The 25457-nt window shown below is 44.0% G+C and overlaps 1 protein-coding gene across 1 annotated transcript in view; it reads left to right on the top strand.

Annotated features, from left to right (window-relative positions):
• The window catches only part of FNDC3B (fibronectin type III domain containing 3B), a 344111-nt gene that overhangs the window by 307707 nt on the left and 10947 nt on the right, over window positions 1-25457 (top strand). The window contains exons 23-25 of the mRNA XM_080808436.1: window positions 8266-8478; window positions 21789-21955; window positions 24920-25047. Coding sequence (XP_080664562.1) covers window positions 8266-8478; window positions 21789-21955; window positions 24920-25047 — 508 coding nt within the window. The remainder of the gene's footprint in view (window positions 1-8265; window positions 8479-21788; window positions 21956-24919; window positions 25048-25457) is intronic.

Below are 25457 nucleotides of genomic sequence, written 5' to 3' on the forward strand. Positions count from 1 at the left end.
TCACCTTTCATGGTCTCCATATTGAACTGTTGGGAAGGTTGCCTACGATTACTTTTTTTGGCAACCTCATTATGTGTCTGACTCATACCAAGCTACCAAACAACTAAAACTTACGGTAGATTTGTTCATTACACTCTTTTATGCCCTCTTTACTAGGTAAAACAGAGATAAAAATAACATCTGTTGAGTCCTTACTATATATCAAAGCCTGTCAAAAAATGAATCATAAATCATTGTAATAAGATGAGATGGGCTGTATTGGGAGACAGATTCTAAGTCAAACAGCTTGTCTTCAATCCTGGGTGCCTCACTTACACTGGCTTTGTGACCTCTGGCAAGCTATTTAAGCACTCTCTGCCTCCGTTTTCTGATCTGTAAAATGGAGACAATACCTTCAGTTACCTAGTAGGGTGTGTTTTAGATAGGATTCCGGGTGCCTCATATAGGACCTGACACACAGTAAGTCAGCACTCTGTAAATGATTTATTGCTGATGTCCGGTAGGGAAGAAATGAGCTGCAACGTAGGTTGTAACCAGATTATAGGTCTGTGGGAATCTGGCATCATTTCTTAAGCAATGGAGGACTTTGAAGGTTTGGTTTCCTGTCAGAGGCTAGTCTGACTGCCTAGAGACAGAATGCAGCAGAGGTACTAAATCCCTTTACTCCAATGGCGTGATTTCCTCCGGAGATTTTTTATGTTTTAGCTGGTATTTTATATTTCTTCGGAAGTTACCTGATGATTATTCCCTTCTTTCATATTTTTGTCCTAGATGATTAGACAGCAGGCTGTGGGGAGGGGTGGGGTATAAAAAGTCCATCTTCTGCTCTTAGGCCTCTCCTCCCAGCTATCCCAGTTGCCCCCAACCCTCACACAGGAGAGACACCCTGAGTACTGGGATGGCTGATTAGGATTGAGAAATCACCCTCCCCAGCTGAGGAAGTTCATATTGAAAGCCATTCTTACTTTAACACACAGAGTGTCAAATATGAGTGTGTGTGTGTGTGTGTGTGTGTGTGTTTGTGTGTGTGTGTATAAAGTGTGTTACGGAAAGCTATGATTTTTTTTTATTGATTTAAAGATTTATTTATTTGTTTTAGAGAGAAAGAGCATGGGGAGGAGGAGCAGAGGGAGAGGAGAGAGAAACTCAGGCAGACCCCACGCTGAGCGCAGAGCCCCAAACGGGGCTTGATCCCCCATACAGCCTGACTGAAACCAGGAGTCAAACGCTCAACTGACTGAGCCATCCAGGTGCCCCTGGAAGGCTACAAACTTCTGAAGCAGGAATGTTTTCAGCATGTACAACTAGTAGTAGTAGTAGATATTTTATGAGCAGATTTGTCAGTCAAAAACTATAAAGACTATGCTTCTTAATTGAATTTCTTTGATCAGAATTATCCGTATACCGCTGGGCATTGCAGATTGCTGGCCACTTGAGGTTTCCACATCAGCCTGCCCAACACAGAATTTCTCAAGAGTTAGAGATCACTTACCTTAATTGGAAAGCAAAATTCCATTTCCCTTATACATAATTTGCACAGCTGATAATTTCAGAAGCTGATACAATGCATTAAAAAAGAAGAAGAAGAAAGAAACCTGGGGATCCAATCTAAATTTCAAGGTTACCATGTTATTTCAGGTAAAGAGAAAACTTGTCAAGTTTGGGTTTGGAGTAGACTTTAATTAATCTAATAAAACTTGAAGGTCAGTTTTTTCTTCTTTTTTTTTTTTTTTTAAAGATTTTATTTATTTATTTGACAGAGAGATCACAAGTAGGCAGAGAGGCAGGCAGATGGAGGTAGGGAAGCAGGCTCCCCGCTGAGCAGAGAGCCAGATGTGGGGCTCCATCCCAGCACCCTGAGATCATGACCCAAGCCGACTGCAGTGGCTCAACCCTCTGAGCCACCCAGGCACCCCGAAGGTCAGTTTTTTCTGAGGTGAATTCTTGGAATGGTTCCTCAGGTTCATTTAGCTTATTAGTTCTGCATGAGATCCCACTGGAATTAGGAAATTATTTTCACACTGCATTTTTCACTCCCAAATAAACAGCAACCGTCATAGTCCTTGTTCAGCTTTTCCTCAGCCTCCTAGACTCAGAGCATGTCATATTTTTACAAATGCAAGAAGACACGGTCTCATTTCTTTTCTTTTCTTTTTTTTTTAAGATTTTATTTTTAACTAATCTCTGCACCCAATGTGGGACTCTAACTTATAACCCTGAGGTCAAGAGTTGCACGTTTTGCAGGCTGAGAGAGCCAGCCAGGCGCCCCATGGCCTCCTCTAATTTTATCAGTTCCTCAGTTGTATTTCAGTTTTGAGTTTTACTTTATCATTAGAACTAAGTGATGTTAGTTCAGTGCATCAGCTACCCAGAAAAAATGTTTTTCCATGTATTTTTACTGAAACAAAATGTGTTGTGTAAAAATGTAGATAAGTTGAGGTATTTTAAAATTTACTTTGCGACCAGTTTTTAAATAATGTAAAAAAATTTTTTAACTGTTCTAGATGCCCGCTTTATTGGCAGAAGGCAATTGTTGATCTGAAAGTGTGATCTGAATTAAAATTACCTCATGATTGGATTAGAAACTGTGTTCGGTTCAAGTTACACTCTGAGACTACGGTGTGCCAGAATGGACTAAAGACTTTGAGCCTAAAGAAAAAAGACAGAGTTCACGCCACCTCTGACCTCTGTCTATTGTGCACATGCTGGACCTAGCCAGGCCTTGGTTTCTTCATTTGTAAAGTAGAGTAATTCCTACTTCGTGGGCTCAGCCTAGAAATTAGGGATACTGTTGTACGTCTCAAACCTAGGCTTCAACACCAAGAATAACTGTGTCATTGAAGTTGAGTTATGTAACCTCTCTTGAGTTCAGCTGCGGTGTTCTCCTCTATCAAAGAGGAAATACTAGCTGCTGCCCGAGAGCACAGTGCTGTGAGCAGAGCCCGTTCTCAGCATTGCTCCTTGCAGTCATTCTTAATGCCTCTGTCTGTCTCCCAGCTCCATGCCTCCCCCTCACCTTCCAAGAATGCTTTACAGAGAAGTGAATCTCTGTAGGTGTTGCTGGTTCCTTGGCCATAATCTGGAGGGAGGAAAAACATAGACTGTGTTAACAAAGGACTCAAGTTACAAAGTGAGTTGTGGTAATCAACCAGAACGAGGCCGCATGTGTGCATGCTCAGCACCGTGCCCTCCTCATGGATGCTCGACGTGTGTTCTTGACTTGGGAAAGGAATGCCAGTCTCAGAAGAAGTGCTAAGAAAGATAACTCCAGAAATTAGCACTTTTTAAGGTTCACCGAAGTGCTTTTGCCCATCGTGAATCCTTTTCTGGTCATATGGTGAAGTAGAAAATAATCAAAAAATAGGACAGGCTTCCTATATGCCTTTCTTAATTAAGTAATCAAATTTGTTTGTAAATGCATCAGAGATATCAGTATTCCCATTTTGTAAATAAGGAAACCATTGACTTAAATGAAGGTGTTAGGTCATTTCCCCAGGGTCACACCAGAGTGATGAGCAGGATTCCCAAAGAGGCTTCACTGCTAAAGAGAGTTAAAATGGTAGCATGACATTCTTGCAGTGGTGGTGGTGGTGTGTGTATTCAAGGTCAAGATTACATGCCTACCAGATTACGTGCCTATGTGTCAGTGCCTATCAGATTATGTGCCTACAAGATTATGTGCCTACCTATCAGTAAAAGGTCAGAGAACCGTAGAGGTTCAATGTAAGGAACATCATGCCTATCAAAATATTACAGGGGCTTTGGAGAAATAAGTGAATTTACAAAGAAATCAAATATTAAATCTATGTAATAATTTATCTTTGGGTCTTGATACTTGTATTTTATAAACTCGCTTTTAATACTTCTAAATGAGTCAGATCTCTCATTTTTTGAGCAGAATAACAATCTTAAGCAACCCATTACCTTCCTATTGTCTATTAGAATAGCTCAGGGCTGTTGGGCTGCGCAGGGCAGAGCGGTAGGATCACTGGGAATACAAGGCGAGCTGGGCTCTGTGGACTCTGAGCAGGCAAACAGAAGAAAGCATCTTGGGCTCTGGGCACTAGGAATACCTGTCCCTATAATAAGGGGAGGGAATGGCAGTCTGCACAGTAGAAGGTCATTAACATAAACCTTGTAGGTGAGGACATTTGTCACACCATTGAAGAAAGGCTAAAACTTAATATCTGGCTTAATTCTCTTTTCCTAAGAAGAGAAAAGGGTAATTCCACCCACCATGATGACCTTTTTTAAAAAAGATTTTTCCAGGGTGCCTGGGTGGCTCAGTGGGTTGGGGCCTCTGCCTCCGGCTCGGGTCATGGTCCCGGGGTTCTGGGATCGAGCCCCGCATCGGGCTCTCTGCTCAGCGGGGAGCCTGCTTCCTCCTCTCTCTCTGCCTCCCTCTCTGCCTACTTGCGATCTCTGTCTGTCAAATAAATAGATAAAATCTTTAAAAAAAAAAAAAAAAAGATTTTTCCTCTCCAGTTGAGAAAAATTTCCTCCTGTCCCATCACAGGGGGAAAAAACTCCTGTATTAACACCATAATGCTGTGAGATTTCATGTTGGGAGGTGAGGCAGAGTTTATTTTAGTCTTTCAAGGTTATATCTACAAGAGACCTGATAGAGCCCCACATTTAATAGAATCTGGGGAAAGTAAGGCTCTTTTTAATGGAATTTTTGCTGTACTTTATCAGAAGTATTTGCTACATTCCAAAACTAGAAGACAGATGTTTATCCAGCTTGGGGTGATTATGAATAGAGCTGCTATAATCGTTTGTGTGCAGGTTTTGTATGAACATAAATTGTAATTTCTCTAAAGACCCAGAAGTGGAATAGATGGGTCATATGCATGTATATTAAGCTTTATAAGAAGTCAAATAGGCTAGCTCGTTTTTTCCAATGTGGCTATACCATTGTGCGTTCTCACTGGCAATCTGTGAGAGTTGCAAGTGCTCCTCATCTGTGCCAGCATGGTATTGGGGGTTTTTTTTAATGACTTTAATAGGGATATAATGATACCTCATTGTAGTTGTAAGTCCCGTTGTCCGATTAGCCCGTGGTGTTAACTCTCCGTGTGCTTTTTTGCCATATGTGTATCCCCTTTGGTGGAATGTCGGTTCAAGTCTTTGGCCATTTTTTAATTAGGTTGGCTGTTTTCTTACTGTTGACTTTCAGAGGTATTTATACATTGTGAATATAGTCCTTTTGTCAGATACATAATTTGCACATACCTTTTCCCAGTCTGTAGCTTGCCTCCATTCTCCTAACAGTGTAAATTATTTTAATTTTGAAGAAGTCCCAACTTTACTCTTTCCTTCCTTCCTTTCTTCTTTCTCTTTCTCTTTTTCTTTTTCTTTCTTTTTGCTTTTTTTTTTCTTTCTCTTCTTTTCCTTCTTTCTTTTTTTGATCATGCTTTTTACATCATAGGTAAAAACTCTTCACCTAATTCTAGGTAACAGATACTGTTTGTATAGTGTATGTTGTTTCTATAGTGTATGTTTAGATCCATGATCCATTCTGAGTTAAGTTTAAGGGGTCCCTGGGTGGCTCAGTGGGTTAAGCCTCTGCCTTCGGCTCAGGTCATGATCTCAGGGTCCTGGGATTGAGCCCCGCATCGGGCATCGGGCTCTCTGCACAGCAGGGAGCCTGCTTCCCCCCCAACCCACCCCGCCTGCCGCCCCCCGCCTGCCTCTCTGCCCACTTGTGGTCTCTCTCTCTGTGTCAAATAAGTAAATAAAATCTTTTTTTTTTAAAGTTTAGAATAAGACACAAGGTTTACATGGAGTTTTGTTTTCCTCTTGACATCCAGTTGTTCCAGCACCATTTGTAAAAACTATCCTTTCTCTGTTGAATTACTTTTGCACATTTGTCAAAAATCAATCCTTCATATTTCTGTGGCTCTATTTCTGGAGTCTGTATTCTCTTACATTGATCTCTGTGTCTGTCTCTTACCAGTACCACACTGTCTTGATTACTGTAGCTTGACAGTAAGTCCTAAATCAGAAAGTGTGATTCTGTCAACTTTATTCTTACTGTTCAGTTGTGTGTTTGGCAATTTTAGTTCTTTGGCCTTGCCACATACTTTGGAAATCAGCTTCTCTGGATATACCAAGAAGAATCCTGCTGGAATGTTTAGAATTGCATTGTCTCTGTAAACCAATCTGGGGACAACTGACGTTCCTTTTTTTAGCAGTCTTTTAATTCATGAACACAATGTCTCTCTCTGTTTAGGTCTTTAAGATTTTCAGCAGTGTCTTGCAGTGTTGGTTTCTTTCTTATCTCTGTGCCATTTTTTCCCGCCACTGGCTGGGACTTCTAGTACATAATGTTGAGTTGGAGTGTTGAGAGTAGGCATCCTTGCATTGTTCCAGAAATTATTTAGTCTTTCACCACTGAGTATAATGTTACCTGTAGGTATTTCTGTAGATGCCCTTTTCAGGTTGAGAAAGTTTCCTTCTGCCCCTAGTTTTCTGAGAATTTGTATATTATGAATAGAAGTTGGATTTCATCAGGTGCTTTTACTGTATCACTTGAGAGGATCATGTGTTGCTTCTTCTTTAGGCTGTTAAACTGAAGGAATTGTGTAAGGTCTGGGAAGGGAGAGAGTGCAGAAGAGAAAAAGGAGAATGGAAGATTTTCCCCATGTGCTCTGAGCATCCCAAGAGCCCTTTCCTGAGCCAGGCTTCCTTCTCCTAGAGCCCTCAGTCCATGCTGATGTCTGCTCCTAGATACCAGGGTGCATTGAGTCCATTTTGGGGGATGATGGAGGGGAAACAGTGGTAAATTCAATGCTGGTTGGTGGTAGTTTACCTTCTTCCCCAGACTCTCCAGCTACTATTTACCTTTCAGAGCTTCTAAAGGGCTGCTGCATTTCTTTTGTCCTTGTCTGATGGCCACATCAGTGGGGGAGACCCGGGGTGGGCTGTGCTTGCTTCCTCTCACCTGTAGTTAACCGGGCTTTGCTTCCTTCTCTACAGTCTGCAGGCACATTAGTAGACTGACTTGCCGAAGTATATAATCTGTACATTTGAAGACTTAATGCGAATTTGAGGTGGCAAGATGAATTTAGGTATCGTAGTTCCTAAATAGTATTTTCTAAGTTAAGTGTAAGCAATAATCACTGTGAGAGGTACATAAAACCAAATTAGAAGAGTATTTTAAATTGAGCTGTTTCCTTGGAATTGATCTCTGACTTATTTTATTGTCATGTGTCTTGGGGCCGGGGTGAAGGTTTGCGCTGGAGGCCTGGGGGTGGGGCACGAAGGGGTGGCGGAGAGGCACATCTGGGACTGAGTGGAGCTGTGGAAGTGTCAGGTTACTGAGAAAACTGTCCACACCGTACAGAGAAAGAGAGGAAGAACGGAGGGTGGAGGGGTGGTGGGGCCGTGGCGTGAGACCTTTGGTTTGAGAAGCGAGCAGGAAAGCCTGAACCGGGCTGTGGAGGCTGCCAAATGCCAGGAAGAAAGAAGCTTCAAGGGCATGTAGTCACCCCAGGGAGGTGGGGTTGAGAACATGGATGGGGGCAGTGCCATCGTTGTGTTGTATGAAGACCTTGGAGGGCTGTTGCAACCAACCAGTAAGGAAATGGAGGAACGAGAAAAATAGGAATAATAATAGGATACTGTTTGACTTACAGGTTTTAACTCTGTTTGATTTGAAATTTATAGGCCATGGGGCAGTGTTAATAACATCTTTATTACTGATGACGCTGCATATTGCAAACATGTGGTGAAGATTTTTGCTCATCTGAATGACACCCCATTACCAGCGGTGTCTGCACACCGAGGCCTGGTTATTTACGAGCAGAGACTGTGGGGTGAGACAGGAGAAATGTCCTGTTGGAGAGTTGTCCTTGGTTCTTAAACTCTAACGGAGTCTCCTTTGCTCCCCTGTTTCATGTGTTCCTTGTAGCCCACTCACTTCCAAAGCTAACTCTGAGGCAGCTAGCAGGTGGCTACAGTAAGGTATAATAGTAATCTTTAGGATGTCTTCCCTCAGACAGTAGACTTTTTTTTTTTTAAATTAAAGAACTAAGAGATATCTTGCTGATTCCTTCATTCTTGCTATTTTTTGGAAGAGAGGATATAATCTGTTTTTTGGCTGCCCTATTCTGTATTTGTCTTGAATTACTTTTAACTTGTTTTTCTTTATTCCATAATACTGGTTCAGGGGCACCTAAGAAATACTGCCCATGATGTTTATTTGAAATGAGGAATTGCTGCTTCTTAAACCTGCAATGTTTATGTATTTTTCCCTTTTCCCAGGATCAGAATTCAGGCTGTAAATGAAATCGGAGCTGGACCGTTTAGTCAGTTCATTAGGGCAAAAACTCGGCCATTACCACCCTTGCCTCCAAGGCTCGAATGTGCTGCAGCAGGGCCCCAGAGCCTGAAGCTGAAATGGGGAGACAGTAACACCAAGACACACGCAGCTGACGACCTGGTGTACACGCTGCAGCTGGAGGACAGAAACAAGAGGTGAGATGGCGGGGAGGGCACGCAGGACAGTTCTGCACCTTCGGCTTGCGGAATGAATCCTTGCTCGTTTGTCGGTCCTCCTGCTTGAAAGATTTCCTGTGTGTTGGGGTCCTACATTTTGTACCGTCCATCCTCCATTGAGAATTTTCTAAACTAACATTCTGAAGCCCCTGACTTGCTGCACGTGATAATCTGTGTGTTTATTTTTTTCTTTCGTAAAGCCAGATGATGCAGAGAAATTATCTAAAAAGAAAACTGCCAAAGCCAAGTCCATGCTGTGGTGTTCTATTAGTGACAAGCGCAAAGGGAAATAAGACTCAGGAAGAGATGTTAGCTTTTTAAATATTCAGTGACCATCGGGACAAACATGTTTACCAATCTGAAATAGCTGTGGTGATGTACAGATGGGGATCGTGCTCTGTAACGATGGGCAGTGCAGGATGAAATTAACCAGAGCAAACAGGATATTCTTCATAAGACTGCACACTCAGGAAATACTCTTGGCCACAGAAATCAAATCCAGCCTTCCACGTCGTATTTGTTTAGCCTAATTTCATTTCTTCTGAAAATGGCCCATCAGAAGATGGGCCTCTGAACTGTATTTAGGGATAATTCAGATGCAGAGTAAAGGTAATGATGACAGAATGTTCTGTGACCAAAAGTCCAAATCAGAGAATCAGGTGAAGGAGGTGGGGGGGAGGGCATAAATCCAAGACACCCAGATGGACAGGTACGTGCTGCTACTTCCCCAAGGCATATCTGCTGAACACCAAACCATTTCTGTCCTTCCCACATTATGCCTTAGAGTTTCCTGCCCCTTTCCCGGGGAACTGGTTAATTAGAACAGACACCCCTAGCCAGTCTTCATCCCCCACCCTGTACTCAACTACGTTGATACCTTTCAGAGCAGTGGAGTCCTGCTGTGTGGAAGGCACTGTTTGAGGTGGACCTTCAGTAGAGACCAAGATCAAGATCAAGGAAAAACAAGCCCCTGCCTCTAGAAGCATAGTATCTACGCACGGTCTCAGAACATGAATACCCTTGGAGAAAAGTGTTGTGGGAGGCTGAAGGAGGTAGAGAGCATCTGGTTGCAAAGACCAGGAACGGCTTTTTGAGACAGGTGGCATTTGACTTAACTTTGAAGGACCTGTCAAGCCTAGTAATTTGACTAGAAAGGAACAAAAAGTGATTGTCCTATTGGAAACTTGTCCTGGTGTAGAAAGCATAGAGAAAATGAGGCTTCTTTTGGTAGGTTCATTGGAGATTAAAGGCATACTCACTCATAGACAAGACCATTCGTCTTACTAGGCTTTGCACCTTTGGATACACTTTCATGGGTTCATTATTTTACTGGCAGCGAACAGCGAGAACAAGAATTATGGACAAACAAATCCTGATAAATATTTAAAGCTAGCAGTTGGGGAAATTTGCAAATGAGCCTTTGTTTTTTGCCCTGGGCTTTTGGCTTCCTTCGGTGGTTGAGAGAGTCTTTGTTAGAGAGTATCTTATAGTCATGTCCTGCTTTGGAAAAAGTGAAGTCCAAAAACATTGACACTGGTAGCAGAGTTGGGATCAGAGCGGGGGCTGCCTAACTCCTCATGCAGTTGCGTCTACTGTTAGGTCCAGGAATGTGGGCAGAGCGGGGGCTCTGCACCAAACCAGTTGTCTGCATCCTACTGTAGGGGCCCCCTCTTATGGAGAACTGTACGGATGCCCGTGAATGCTGATCCAGATAAGCATGCTGTCATGAGACATTTAAATATGCTGGACAGAAGAGAGTGCAGAATCTAGCAATCAATTCATGCTATTAAAAGAGGGGGGCGGAGGCCCAAAGATGGCACTGTTAATCAAATAAATGACTTGCCTAAATTTAAATGGCAATTTAAGAAAACTTACCATTAGGGACAGTATTTTTCTTAATTTTATCATCTGGAGTCCAAATGTATCTTTTTTAAATTAGATTTGTCAATGCTCTCAAAGTTATTAAAGTGATGGGAGTATAGACCGTAATAAATTCTCGTTCTATTTGGGGAATAATTTTCCTATGATTTAATAGGATGAAACTTGGCCTAATTTGAGTTTTAAAGATGACCTTCCTTAGTGTCTAGAAACTGAACTTTTGTATCAATTGGCCCCTTAAATCCAAGCCTTTATTTAACTTTGGATCTTGACTCATGAGAATTAGGGAGAGATCATCTGAGTTGGATACATTATAATTCTTGTGATTAGTATAGTTTTTGTCCATTCTGGTCTCCTTGAGGTTCTTTGGGACTTGGACGGGGCTTGTCCAACTGAAAGTAAGCGTCTTCATTCAAGGGGCGGGTTTTTCCTTGAACTCACTGCCATAGTGATCTCCAGTCGTGACTTCTGGGAAAGGTACACATATTCCCTAGTGTATGCATTGATTGCATTAACCGCTAATAAGTTCTTACCACGTATGTGGCAAAAATACTGTATGTCCTACTTGTGGCCAAGGTGAGAACCAGAGGTAGATAAGTTGTGATTTTGGTGGATTTTGTCACCAGGTGCTGTGGGTATTGAAAGGGAGAGCTGTCAGTGTGTGAGTTGTCCGGCTGTCCTAGTCAGCTATGAAGATAATGTTAATCTTAAAACATTTTACAACAGAAGCACAATGAAAATCAGTAACTCCATTCTCGGTAATTTTAAAATTGAAGAGTTGTCTTGATTTGGCTGCTCAAATATCAGTCTACCCTAGACTACACTAGAACGTGAACTCTGAGTCCCTTTTCACCTTTTCACCTGAAAGCACTGAATCTTCTAGATTATTTGTGAACTATATCCTTTACAAAAGGGCATCTCTTGCAAATGATTAGGGCACGCTGTCTCTTTTTTCTTCATATCTTTGTTTCTGCTTTTGACAACTAAGGAAGATACCAACTTTTTAAAAAAGATTTTATTCAGTGGGTTAAAGCCTCTGCCTTCGGCTCGGGTCATGATCCCAGGGTCCTGGGATCGAGCCCCATATCAGGCTTTCTGCTCAGCAGAGAGCCTGCTTCCTCCTCTCTCTCTGCCTGCCTCTCTGCCTACTTGTGATTTCTGTCTGTCAAATAAATAAATAAATAAATAAAAATCTTAAAAAAAAAAAAGATTTTATTTATTTATCTGAGGTAAAGAGAGAACTCTCTCTCTGCAGGGATGAGGGGCAGAGGGAGAGGAAGAGTGAGAAGCAGACTCCCCACTGGGCAGGGAGGCCAACACAGGGCTTGATCCCACAATCCAGAATCATGACCTGAGTTGAAGGCAGACGCTTCAACTGACTGAGTCACCCAGGTGCCCCAGATACTGTTTCTTTAAGAGTAACCACTTAAGATCAAGCCCCTAAGGTTTTACATCTACACTTTGCTGGTTTGTTATATTTATTTATATACCTCTCAGTCAAAAAATATAAAATGGGCTAGAGATTTCTAAGTATAATCTTGAGCCAAAAATATATTTATAAAACTTCCTAAATGATACTTCTATTTATTGAGCACCTGCAAAGTGCCGGACATGGAGAGCTTTTATCTACATTATTTAGTTTTTGAATAAAAAGTGAAATATTTTCTATGCTGATAGGATTTCTACCAAAGCCTTCCACTGGCTAGATGAAAAATGGGTTGTTTTTGATGAGTTGACTTGAATTTAATTTTAATGATTATTATGATTTCAGTGTATGATTATAGGCTTAAAATTAAATGAGCAGAGAAGGCTTCTTACAGAAAGTAATAGGGTAAGTGAGTCTTAAACGGGTCTCAATTTTATAACCTCATGCAAAAGAGCCGTAGGTTGGAGGCAAGTGATAAAGACTCAGAATTGAGTGGAAACCAAGGATACAATCTCCAAAGCACAGAAATATGCCCTGGATTTTTCTCCACCTGAATGCCTCTTCCTGTTCTCGTTCTTTTACACGTGGCTCTTTCTCAGTTTGGGACTACTTCATGTAAACAGAAGGGATCCCAAAAGGGCATCATGCCCAAATCCTTGCCTCCCAAGTAAATCAACCTAGAATTCATCTGGGTCACCTGGGCTTGCTGTGTTGAAAATTTTGTGCCCCATGAACAGGACATTTGTTTTCCATGTAGTTAAGCTTTTGACTCATAAGGCTCCCAGTCCAAGGTCACTGACCACATCTTGACGTAGCAGCTTCAAAGCAATGCCTTATATTTATAGGGCCATGTTTATTCCTCGCAGTTAGATTATAATGACCCAGTCATCATTTTTTTCCTGAATTACTATAATGTGCTAAGTCTTTTGAGGTATGTGACTGCCTATAAGGAACTTATCTTACTGAGAAAATAGTTAACAGGAAACAATGAGCAGACAGCACAAGAGATTTTATTTAATTTCAGCAGAAAAACAAAAATTATCTGGCGTGACCTAGAGTGGTTAAGTCTGTTATTCTTAGCAAATCTGGCACAGAAGCTCTGAATGTCTTTGGTTCCTGTGTATGCAAGAAGAATATACACCCAGAGTAAACATTTTCATAATGCTGCATTAACCTAATACAGGGATTAGAATAACAAGATCAACTCATGCATTTTAAGATCGTAACGCTGTACTGAGGATTTTGAACGTGCATTTGTCTGTATTACTGAAATGAAACGTTAGGCTGCCCTCATAGAATTTGAGTTGATGCTGATTCTCGTCCTGACCCTCCTGGCTCTGTGTTCCTGATAATTGTACACAGCACCGAGACGAGAGGAACTTAAGTTCCAGGAATGCATTTATGGCTGATCTGTTGTTCAGGTTTAGTCAGATCGCCAGTATATTTTAAAGCCAATGTGTTCCCAGCAAAAGGGGAATGGGGCAGAGGGATCTAATAGAGTGGCTAATTACCAGTTGCTCTCCATTTAACTCAGCTCCTTAAGGCCCGTGACACTTTTCCCTTCATCAGGCAAAATTGGAGGGCTTTGTTAATGTGTACAATATGACTGACTGCTGACTGTTAGAGAGGGACAGAAAATAATCTATACAAAGAAACCCTGAAAAAATACACACTAGGCAACTAATAAAAGTCGCCGGGGTGTATGAACCCTACGGGAGAAGTGAACTTTCCTAATGTACCTAAACAGACCCCTGCTTTCCATTTCTCAGAGCATATTGTTGAATTAAATAGACGTGAGGCAACTCGCTCAGGGCCCACAGAGACCGTCGATACTAGTTTCCTTTGTTTCTTTGAAATAGTCCTGGTAACACACATGATCACCCTTGTTGGATAAATGACACTTCGATACTGCCTTCCATCAGTGGAAGGCGATGTGGTTCTCCACAGGGGTGTCAGATCTCTGCCGTAATCCCAGATTTGTTACTGAGTTTCAGAGATGGCTAGAGGCATGTCCCTTCACTTCTTTTTGCCTTAGTTTCTCTCTCTACAGAATGGAACTAATGATGCCTGTCTCCAGTCCCTGACTGATGGAGGAAAAGCATTGATATGTCTTAGAAAAGCAAAAAAATTAAGCCTACAAAATAAAGAGTACTGTGGGCTTAGTCTGACTAGGTTTGCAGCCTGAAATGTCAGGTACAGGCAGAGGTAAGTAATGATAAATGAACTGTTAGAGAACTTAATTGGACTGGAAGTAAAAAAAATTCAGGTTATAGGGGGTTTTTTTTCTATTTCAAAATGGAATTTTGATCTCTTTAAACATAAATAGAACATACAGCATTTCAGCATTTTTTTCCTAAATCATGTAAGATTGAGGCAAACCCATTAAAATAGAAGTGGACAAACTGAAATCTGCAGGACTCTGGGAAGAGTATCCTTGAAGAGAAGATTCCTGCATATGCTTGAAAAGAAAGCAGAATGGGAGGTTTCAAGATTCTTAGGCGGTCTTCACACTGAAATCTCTTTTTTTTAAGATAAATCTCTTTTTTAATACATCAGTAACGAGGTACAGTTTGAACAACAAAAAAAATGAAAAAAGGAATTTTCTTTTATTCTCTGTAGAGTCTCATCAGCAGCTGTATTGACATTTTATTTCTTAGAAAAGGAGCCTGAAATGAAACCTAACCAAAAAGTATTAGAGTTGGATCGCTTAAGAGCCAGTAGGCATGTGTGCAACCGAGAGCATGGGGGTAGGAGAGGAGCTCCTTTTGCACTGGTCTTTCAGAACTCCCCGGCGCTTGGGTGCTCGGTCTGCAAATGGCGCCTCTCACCAACCTTAAAGCCAGTCTAGGAAACACCCTCCCTGCCTCAGGTGACCCACACGATGCCATCTGCTTCCAACTGCTTCTGCATAGACATGACAGGACTCTGTGTTCTCGGTGGAGCGAGGACACATCCTCTCCATCCCTGTTTTGAACACCCTCCACTCCCAAACATGGATGGCTTCAGTAATGGAGGAGATTCTGTCTGTCTCTCTCACACACATAGCCCATGCGGCCCAGGGAGATTGAGAGAAAATGAAGGCAGTGGCACATCATTGTTAAGGAGTATAGCTGTGCTGATCTTATTAACAGCTGTTGATTTGTGGTGCTGTAGAACAACTTTCAAAACACGCCATTTGCAGCCTTGAGTGGACTAGAGGCCATTTTAGGTCAGCAGGGTGGATCATGGTGAGCAGTTAATATTAACAAGCTACTGTTAGCCTGTAATGGGCCTAGGGATTATAAGGTAGGAACAAAGTAGTAAACACAAGAACCTTTGTGTTACCTTATTTTCTACTGTGAATTTAAGTTATGAGCCATCCAGGGCATTCTTGGATTTTTTTTTTTTTTTTTGAAACAAAACTTTTAAGGAAATAGGTTTTTAAAATTGAATTATTTACCTATCATCATTTTACTCTAAAATAATTTAAAATAAACATTCGAAGATGTAACATGTTTGAATTTCTTCCTTCAGTTGCCTTTGACTGCAAAAAAAGGTCATCTTTCACTATGTGTTAAAACATAGAATTCTGAGGTTAAAATACAGCCTTCCCCTAGAACTTTGTGAAACTGTCAAGAATCTGTTGTTTTGCCTTCCTAATATGTATTTAATAAGAAATCGTAGGATTTACTTGGTCCTCTCATTTGGCTCTCGTAAAAACTCCTGCCAGGTGAACGAGACAGTTACTATTATCCCGAGTGTCTGGAAACTCAGCCTGGAGAATTATCAGCTTCTCCAAGTTCATAGTAACAGACTCTGCATTGTGCCCAAGGTTTTTGTCCGTCTTTGTACCAACCAAGGAGACACTCTTGACAGGCAAACGGAATAAGCAGAACCATTTTGTATTCACAGATCTGTAGAACATTTTCTTAAATCACTGTTAAATTGGCAACGTTAAAACCCGTGTGTGCTTGCTACCATAGAAGTGTTTAGACATTATTACAGTCAATGCTGAAGCAAGTTGGAGGCAGAGCCATAAAGAATTCATTTAGACTGTAAACTTTCAGTGACCCACCCAACCTTCTGCCTTGTTTATGTTTCCACTTCCAAGTAAATATCTTTAGTACAAGAGAACATTTCTTGCCATTTTTCCTTTCCCTCAGTAAAAATGCCCCGATTTCCACGAATGGGCTGCACTGGTCCAGGACCCACGGCTCCCATCTTCATCTGCCATCCGCAGCCGTTCTTGGCCTGGGTTAACCGGGCCATGGTGGGTGGTGCTCATGTGTACAGCTTTCTCTGTGGCACAGGAAAGCCTAAGGGATGCCATTCTGGGGGCGTCCTTCAGGCTTCTCCAACATTAACAACCAAGGTAAACCACTCATAACCCTTGGTGTTGTGTCCTTAATAACATGAGTGTTAGCATTACCACAAGCACTAGGCATTTCGTAACGAGTTCTGCCAGCATGATCCCATTTGATCCTCACAACAGCCTCTGAGGGGAGGCATTATTGTCACACCCATTTTTCACAGACAGAAATAGCTTCCGTGGCTCTAGAGCCCAGGAGCCCCAGGCTGTGAACCTAAATTCAAACTCAAGTCTGTGAACTCGGGATTGTTTTCATCCCCTTCCCCTCCCGAGGCAACGGCACAGCTCTGCGGGTGTTTCCACACCTGTTCTCTTGGTCTTCCCAGGAGTCTTGGGTCATGGGGCTGAGGCCACCCAAGGTACGCAGCCCTGGGCAGCAGGGGTAGAGAGCAGAGTGGAAGACCCCCTCAGAGACAGTGCCAGTGTGGGCCCGCGGCTCGGGGATGACCTTTAAGCAGCTGTGATTCCGCGGGGGTGCCTGTGGCTACATTCAGGAACAGACACTGAAATCACTCTGTGACTGCACTGAGCACGTGCTGTAGTCCAGGAGCTGTGCTGTCAGGTATGCGTAGTTCATCGTGTTTCTGTCGCATCAGAGCGCCTCCCCGCCACGGATCCCTTATTGCCCAGGCCACCCTCTCTCCCTCAGGAGCCAGGGGGCTGAGATCTTGGTGAGAGTTCCTTGACCATCCTCTGATGTCGGCACCCCAGCTGCTCCAGATCCTCCCGCTTCTCAGTCGACATCCACCCCCCTTCCCCAGGCTTGGGACAGTGCACACGGAAATCATAGCTTTCCGGGCCTTCGAGACTATAGGACTCCTGTTGTTCTCTGGCAGTGACTCCTGTGCCCGGCAGTGCATGAGCACAGGTGGAATCCAAGCCATGACTCTGGATGGTCCAGATAAAAGGGGGATCAGCAAAGCTGGGTGGCTCCTGTCCTCTCTTCATGGCAGAGACATGCTCTAGGGGCTGGATCCTTGGCTGCATTTAGAATGTGTAGCCTTCAATCACTGAGTCTGAAGACACACGGTGTATCTTTAATTCTATCACCAAAGGCCTCTGGCTGACTTATTAATGAATTTTAAAATGAAGGTGGTTTAAAAAAAAAAAAGATTTAGGAAAGAGAAAAAATTCAGTTGGTCTTTGTTAAAACACTTATTTGATGAATATTTGTAGCCTCTGCGTGGGTGGTTCTAGCCACGGGTTGCTCCCCTCGGAGCCTCCCTGAGAGGCCACCGTGCAACTGGCTTAAATCACTGGCTCCAAAGAAAGGACGTTCTTTCTTCTCCCGACTCTTGGAGTGACGGAGAATAATGACAGCGTTGCGGTAAAAGAGGGACCCTGTGCCTCTTGTGCTGGCTTGTGAGCTTTTTATTTTGTTTGGGTTGGCCTTTGTTTAAGACAGACATCACTGTCAGCACACACAGAAAGAAATTGAGGATCCGTGACACACACTTAAGGCGAGCTCTGTGTAGGGCCTGTGGCATTTACGTGAGCTCTTAAACCCAGTCCACTACAGACCTGTGAGGGAGGCGTTCTCGGCCCCACCTCACCAGGGGTCCCAGCGTGGAGGGTGAGCGGGCTCCCTCAGGGAGCCCTGTGGCTGATGCCTCCAGCCGGTGCACAACCTGGCTCACTGGACGGCCTCTCTCCCCACACCGCCAACTCTCTACCCAGGAGAAAAGAAAGGAACCTCAGGATTAGCCAGTGGGGGTGTAGATGGTCTCTCAGGAGGGAGAGTGGAGTTTGGTAAAAAACCTAGCATTATAAAATAGTTGTGAGGGCACCTGTGGGAGTGGTGATTACAGGTCAGGACCGGCCTAAACACTTCTGTTAACCCAGTAAACCTGACCACAGTGCCGCGAAGGAGGTTGGGGCCTGAGGACCCTTATGGCACAGAGGGGAAGACTGAGGCACAGAGAGGCTAGATAAGTTGCTGGCGGCTCACAATCTCGATGCCTGTTCTGCTCATGGAACCCGCATGGATGAGGAGTATGTTGGGGATGGTGGGAACCGGTGTTAGCCCTCAAAGTTTTCAAAATTAAGACTCTTGAAACCCCTAAAGTGAGACTAAAAGTGCCAAACCGGCTGTTAACTTGGGAAGGTCATGTCTCCAAAAACCTAAAATCCGAGGTGAGATTTTATGAAGGATTTGAGTTTTTGATTAACAAGCCGACTTACATGGAGCTCTTAACTAGAATCCATTGACCCGTGCATTTAATACATTTCTTTGTTAGAAGTAAAGCAGCATGGAATTAGACATGAGTATGGCAGTGATTTCCATATTAGAAGGTGAATACCCAGTCTTTCTGTTCTCTTACCCCACAATCTCACCCTGCACTTCTCTTCTGCTTTACCTCTTGTGTTTCCTCAAGAAGAAGGAGGGTGTGGGAAACCTGTCAAGGGATAAACATAGGAACTTTTTTTATATATATATATAGATTTTTCTTGTTTGTCAGAGCACAAGCAGAGGGAGAAGCAGGTTCCCCACTGAGCTGGGAGCCCACACTGGGCTCAATCCCAGGACTCCGGGATCATGACCTAAGCCAAAGGCAGATGCTTTACTAACTGAACCACCAGGTGTTCCAAAAGAATGAACTTTTACTCTTGGCAGGCCTCAGAAGTCCTCAGAAGGCAGGAGTGCGGCTGCCTTGCTTCATTGCTCAGCTCCTTCTGACCTTGGGCCTGTTTATCTGCCCTAGGGCGTAGGTGCATGAGGACAGGACACCCCCTTTTCTCTAAGCGAGAAAAAGTGGAGTTGGCCCTGCCAGCTATTTCAGAATGTTTCTCCCAAAGCTGCTAGGATTCCTGGTGTCTCCCCTCGCCGCTCCCATGCCCCTTTGACTCAGGAGAGAACCTGTCACATGCCCATCGTCCTCCCTGCCCTGACTGAGGGCTCCGTACCTGGCTAATTACAAGACCTAGGAAGTAGCCCCATTCAGTTTGGCTACTTCCCCAGAATTCCTTCCCGTGGCTTTTCTAAGGGGAGGGAGGTCAGACAAAGCAGGGCAGCAAGCGAGTCATGACTTCTTATTGCCAAAGTCGACAGAGGGCTAAATTAAAGGACTGGTCAGACATGTGCTTATTCTAGAGAAGGCGGGAGGGAGAAAGGACGACCGCTTTCCCTCCCGTTCTCTGTGCTCTTCTGCTGGGTGCGCCAGGCTGCCAGCCCCCAGCTTCCTCTCCAGGGGAAACGCCAGCTACAAGGTGGGCCTCCTGCACCTACATCCACCTTCACTGAATGCAAGGGGAGTAAACTGGAACCTGAAATCCACTGGGTAAATGTCTCCTTTAGAGTCATTGTAGCTTTTTGCTGAAAGCAGATGCAGCCCCTCCTTTTTTTTTAAATAAGTAACACTATCCCCAGGCTTAACCAGATGCTCTAACGGCGAAATCTCAGAGTCCTTCATTGCTGGCACCTGTTTCTACGGTGCCTTCTGTAAATTGGGATGCGATTTTTAGGAACTGAAATGCAGCAGTGAAAAGGCCAAACAATCAGTTAAGGGGGGGGGAAATAAAAACAGTCTAGAAGCAGATTTTGATGTATTTGAAAATTGGTATGTATGCTATTTGCCCAATTTAGGATGACGCTACCATATCAGAGTCTTGAACCTGCTTCAGTCCATTTCTCTGAGTGCCACTGTCCACGCAGATGTACTGACCTTATTGTCAAAAGGAAACAGTCTCCTGAGAGCAGGGCATGTCAGGGAAGCGGTACTATTGCTAGTAACCCTCTCCAGATTCTTTGAAAAACCAGCTTTTCTTGCAAGTTTGTAATGAGGATGTAACACATTTACTTCTTAAACCTGACTTCCATTTTGTGGTACAACCAAAGGCCGTGACTCTGGTCAGAGATCCTGGCCCATGGGGAGGCTGAGTTAATGAATAGCTATTTGCCTCCAGCATTAGCAAGGGTATCTTCATTAAGGTGGTAATGTATCAGAGCACCAAACAGGTTGCCATGGTATTTGTGAGTTTCCGAGTGGACTCTGTCTTTCCCTGAAACGGAACATGTTCAGCTCCCAGTAAAGGTGCTTCCTTGCACAGCATAGCAGAGGGAACGCGAAATAGTGAAATGACTAGGGCTCAGGAACTCACTCATTTGGGAAGGCTGATGAGTGCACGGGTGTTTAAGTATTGACTTGGGGCACCTGGGTGGCTCAGTGGGTTGGGCCTCTGCCTTTGGTCAGGTCGTGGTCTCGGGGTCCTGGGATGAGCCCTGCATTGGGCTCTCTGCTCAGCAGGGAGCCTGCTTCCCTCTCTCTCGCTCGCTCTCTCTCTCTCTCTCTCTCTGCCTGCCTCTCTGCCTACTTGTGATCTCATTCACTCTGTCAAATAAATAAACACAGTCTTCCAAAAAATAATAATAATAATAATAATAATAATGACTCTCAGACAGGGTTTCTCAAAAAGTTGTTTAATCTCTATACCTACCCATCCATCTGTCTGTCCAGAGGGACGGTTCTCCGACCCAGGGAAAGGCTGCTTTCAGAAAGCTCTGACCACACACAGGCCCAACCAGCCCACGGGGATTCAGTCTTACTCATTCATCTTTGAAGCCACAGAGCCTGGCACACAGCAGATGCTCAAGAAATGTTTGCTAAATGAATTCATAAATCCTGCCTACCCCTTAGGCCTCAGTGGCCTAAGAGTCTAGACATTTTAAAGCATTGTTCTGACCGACTTCCAGCAGTATCTGAAGACCACGGATTGTCCTCAGACACTGCGAAAGCCGATGGGCCTGTGTCGAACCAAGTCACATTGTGGTTCTCCACACCTCCCTGGCCTGGCGGGATTCAAGTCCCAAATCTAATAATAATTTGGGGGCAGTTATTTCCAAAATTTTATATTTAACTGTAAAAAGACAAACAATAATAGCATGTACTAATCCTAGGTAATCCAGTTTTATTGTAAAAATATAAATTTTTCAACACCCTGGGGGAAAACACTTGAAAACGTAAGGCCTTATTTTTTTTTTCCAAGATTTTATTTATTTATTTGACAGAGGGAGCACAAGCGGGGGGGGGGGGTGTTGGAGAGGGAGAAGCAGGCTTCCCTCCAAGGAGGGAGCCCGATTCAGGGCTCGATCCCAGGACCCCGGGATCATGACCTGAGCCGAAGGCAGACACTTAATGACTGGGCGCCACCCAGGCGCCCCAGCCTTATTTTCTATCTTCAGGCCTTCTACGCTTACGCCTCTTGGAGATAATAATTATTAGAGTACAGAATAGTCCCGGCTCAGATTGGAGAAGGATCCAGAAGCTGCCAGTTTAAGCTGTCCAGTTTACCTGTGCCACATTTCCATTGTTTTGATTAACCTGATGAAGGATTCTGAGTATTTTTTTCTTCTTTTAAAATCTTTTCTCAAAGATCTGTAATCTTCAGTGTGTTCTCACTAGTTTGGGAAAGGGGCTTTGAAAGCTCTTGCGAAGACAAAGGTTAATATTGAAGGAATTTTTCAAGCTAAACCTTAGTTCTTTGGAAAATCCAGGTAAAGAGGACATTGTATTTCTCAGGTGCCCAGTTAACATGAACTTCATTGCCTCATATGTAGTAGAAGGTACGTTAACAGTGATAATTAATTTCTTGTCACTAATGAAAGTTGAGGTGACTAATGGATTTTTTTCCTTCCTCTAGGTTTATTTCCATCTACAGAGGACCCAGCCACACCTACAAAGTCCAGAGACTGACGGAATTCACATGCTACTCCTTCAGAATCCAGGCAGCGAGCGAGGCTGGGGAAGGGCCCTTCTCAGAAACCTATACCTTCAGCACAACCAAATGCGTCCCCCCCACCATCAAAGGTTTGTAGGCAGTGAATTCTAGCACATTCTTCTGTGAGAGTAAGGAAGTGCTGGGACTTGGAGGAGGCGGCTCAGTTCTGACCTGACGTATACTCTTCTAATATTTCTAACATCAGCAACATAGAATCCTAACAACGGTCTCAAAGAGAAGGTTGGGGAATGGGTTCCCTGCGAAAAGGCCTTTCCTCAGGTCTGTATAAATAATTACTGCAAATAATGTAGTAGCCTCGTCCCCACAGGAGGTGGACAAAGAAAAGGACCACACCGAGTGACACACACGGGGTTAGAAATGAGGGTGAATTCCTGGTGTTGATAGCACTTAACGACAGTTCACCATGGAGAGCTTGAGGCTCTCCCTGCCCAGAGACCATCAGAAAGAGCCAAGGTTGGTGTCTGCCTTCCGGTGACTCTCGTGCCCAGTGCCTGGCCCAGGCAACTTCATCAGCCTGTCCGCCAGCCGCACTCTTACTGTGCAGAGGTGCCTTTGAGAAAAGAGCAGCAGTGGCCTGTCTCATCTCCTTAAGTATTTGTCTTGAGGTTTGCCAGTGACTAGTTGACTCCATCCCTTTGTGGGGACAGGGAGTGAGCAAAAGCCACTCTTCATGACTCTCCCTCCACCAGGTCTGGTGAGCCCTTGTCTCCCTGGTGCACAGGTGACTTGCGGGATGGACAGACAGCAATAAGGTGGGGCTGGCTTGGCCCTCCCAGCCGCGCCCCCCCCCCCCCGCCATGGCCTCCTGAGCCTGTACCCTCTTAACCCAAAAGGATGATCCCGGTGAAGGTCCTTGTGGCCACTGCAAGGGTGGTCAACGCTGGTGGCTCTTTCCTGCCGCTGCCCAAAATGACGCGAGGCTGACGGACATGCAGGCAGCTTACCTGAACTAGGTTTTATCTGGGTAAAAGTGGGGGTTTGCTATGTATTATTGGATGGCCAGGGGAATGAGCGCAACCTTGAAAAAAGGTCCTTTGTATGTGTGGCCCCAGGAGCAAGGCCATTTGACTCGGCGCTTCCATATTGAGTGGGGGAAGAGGGCTGTGTCTGCTTCGGCCGGGGCAGAGTCCACCACAGAGGGAGAGAGACCTCAGGGCCTGGGTCAGTGTCTGGTTTGGAGTCTGTGAAGGTTTCCTCTAGCTCCTTCTAGGGTGCTTGATGGTAGCTCCCTCCCCTCCGCAGTCCAGAAGTTCTTTGGCAATCGCTTCTCTGTGTGAGTGCGAAACTAGGACAAATGGATGTACCCATGCAAGGGCTCGTGTGTCACTTGGTTACTAAGTGGCCCAGCCCTTCGGTACAGCTTCGCCTGGTGGCCATAACGGAAGAGATTCCCGAACCCACCGGGGCAGATACGTTTGCTGTTTCAAGGAGGGCTGGCCACAATTTACCAGCTGGCAGACATCAGGGGTCTTTGTGACACTCCCTTTGTCTGGGGGTGTATTGGTAGAGATTCAGTTCATGGACACTGGAACACTGAGTAGAAAGCACTTGACTTTCATGTACATTTTCTTCAGAAGGGCAGTTTCCTGCCACCGCCACATTGATCAGATCCTCTTCCTCTTTGGGTCAGGAAGTTGTTGTCTTAGCTGGAGGGCTGTTTGGTCTGATAGGGTCCCTCATTTTTTCCAAAAATTGCATGGAGTTTTGGCCAGCTAATTGCAACTTATTTTTAAGAAAACCTGTATTTTTCTGAAGCAGTGTTGTACAGAATCACAAGTAGAAAGCGCTGCTTCTAAAGAATTTCAAGAGGAAGGGGGTTCAGAGAGGAGTGATGCGTTCTAGTTACAAAGTAGGAAAATCTCAGGTATTGAATTAAACTGTAGAAATATAGCATAAGCTGTGAGAAAAAAATTTTTAATTCTATAACATTTTACATGCTTTACTATAAACTAGTATGGTTTTCCTTTAAACCAGAATTATGAGGGTGCCTGGGCGGTTCAGTCGGTTAGGCGTCTGCCTTTGGCTCAGGCTGTGATCCCGGGGTCCTGGGAACGAGTCCTGTGTTGGGCTCCCTGCTCAGCAGAGAGCCTGCTTCTCCCTCTCCCTCTGCTGCTCCCCCCCACACTGCTTGTGTTCTCTCTCTCTCTCGAATGAACAGACTCTTTAAAAAAAAATAATTCCTTAAAGAAAAAAAAAAAACAGAATTTTGAGTCTAGTAAGTGAAAAGTGAACTAAAACAAATACAAATAGATAACTTGATTTTTAAAGGCTTTCTGTCAATGCTGGTCATTCTCTGGGACTTAATCTCACATGTCACCTGCTTCTCAAACCTTCCTCAGACTCACACAGATCAGACTCTCCTTCCTCTTTTGTTCGTTCACCCGTATTTAATTGCCTTCACATTCTGTTTCTATTTGTATTTGTCTCCTGCCTTGCTCGCCTCTTCCCTCGACTTGATCTTAATTCCCTTGAAAGTAGGGTTTACAGCCCCTGTTTGCATTCTCTAAAGTCTCCAGCTCAGGGCCTCACCATAGAACATGCTCAATAGTATTGAAAACATAGCAAAAGTACACGGGGCACCTGGTTGGCTTAGTCGGTTAAGCTGCTGCCTTTGGCTCAGGTCATCCCAGGGATCCTGGGATTGAGCCCCAGGGCGGGCTCCCTGCTCAGCGGGAAATCTACTTCTCCCTCTCCCTCTGCCCTTCCACTGCCTCATGTGTGCACTCTCTCTCTCTGTCTGAAATAAGTGAAAATATTTTTTTTTAAATTCTTTTAATTAAAAAAATTAACAAAAATGCAATCCAGGCCAAGCAGTTATTAATAGGATAATGAGCAAAGGAATTTTTTTCACCAGTAGCTTGCTAGTCATGGAGTAGCTTCTCTGTGTGAAAGGTGCCCTGCGGGTTCTCTAGGAGGCTGGGCAAGTAAACTTCCCTCTCAGAGCAGACACACTCCCACTCTAAATTGCAAAATGTTGGCGGTTACTGTGATACTTTGAATTTTGAGTTTGAACATGTGGATTTGTATTTCAGCACCTCGAGTAACACAGTTGGAAGGAAATTCGTGTGAAATCTTCTGGGAGACGGTACCGCCAATGAAAGGTGACCCGGTCCACTACATTCTGCAGGTGTTGGTTGGAAGAGAATCTGAGTACAAACAGGTAAGAACTCGTGTGTATGGCATGTGTGTGGCTTGTCAGTCCAGACGCTGCCTCTTGCCATGAGCAATTCAGTGACTGGTGAGGGGCATTTTTCTTCAAATCGGTCATAGGAACTGCCTGACATGGACCCCTTTATGTAAGCCCTAGTTTACATTTTGTCTGTGAAGGTATTAAATTTTTAGTTCTCAAGAATGACCTTATAAAGAGCTTTAAATTCCATATTTGTATTTGATATTGGCAGTGCTCTTTACAAGTAACCAAAGTCTTTATGCAGTTGAAAACCAGAGTGCCAGTGGTTTGACTATAGAGGGGAAGTAGTTTTCAGCCCAACTGCTGAAGCCTTTTTTTTTTTTTTTTAAAGGAGCAGGGCCTGAACCCACAACCCTAAGGTCAAGACCTGAGCTGAGGGG

This window comes from Martes martes, assembly GCF_963455335.1.
Source record: "Martes martes genome assembly, chromosome: 1".
In the NCBI taxonomy this organism is placed as follows: Eukaryota; Metazoa; Chordata; class Mammalia; order Carnivora; family Mustelidae; genus Martes; species Martes martes.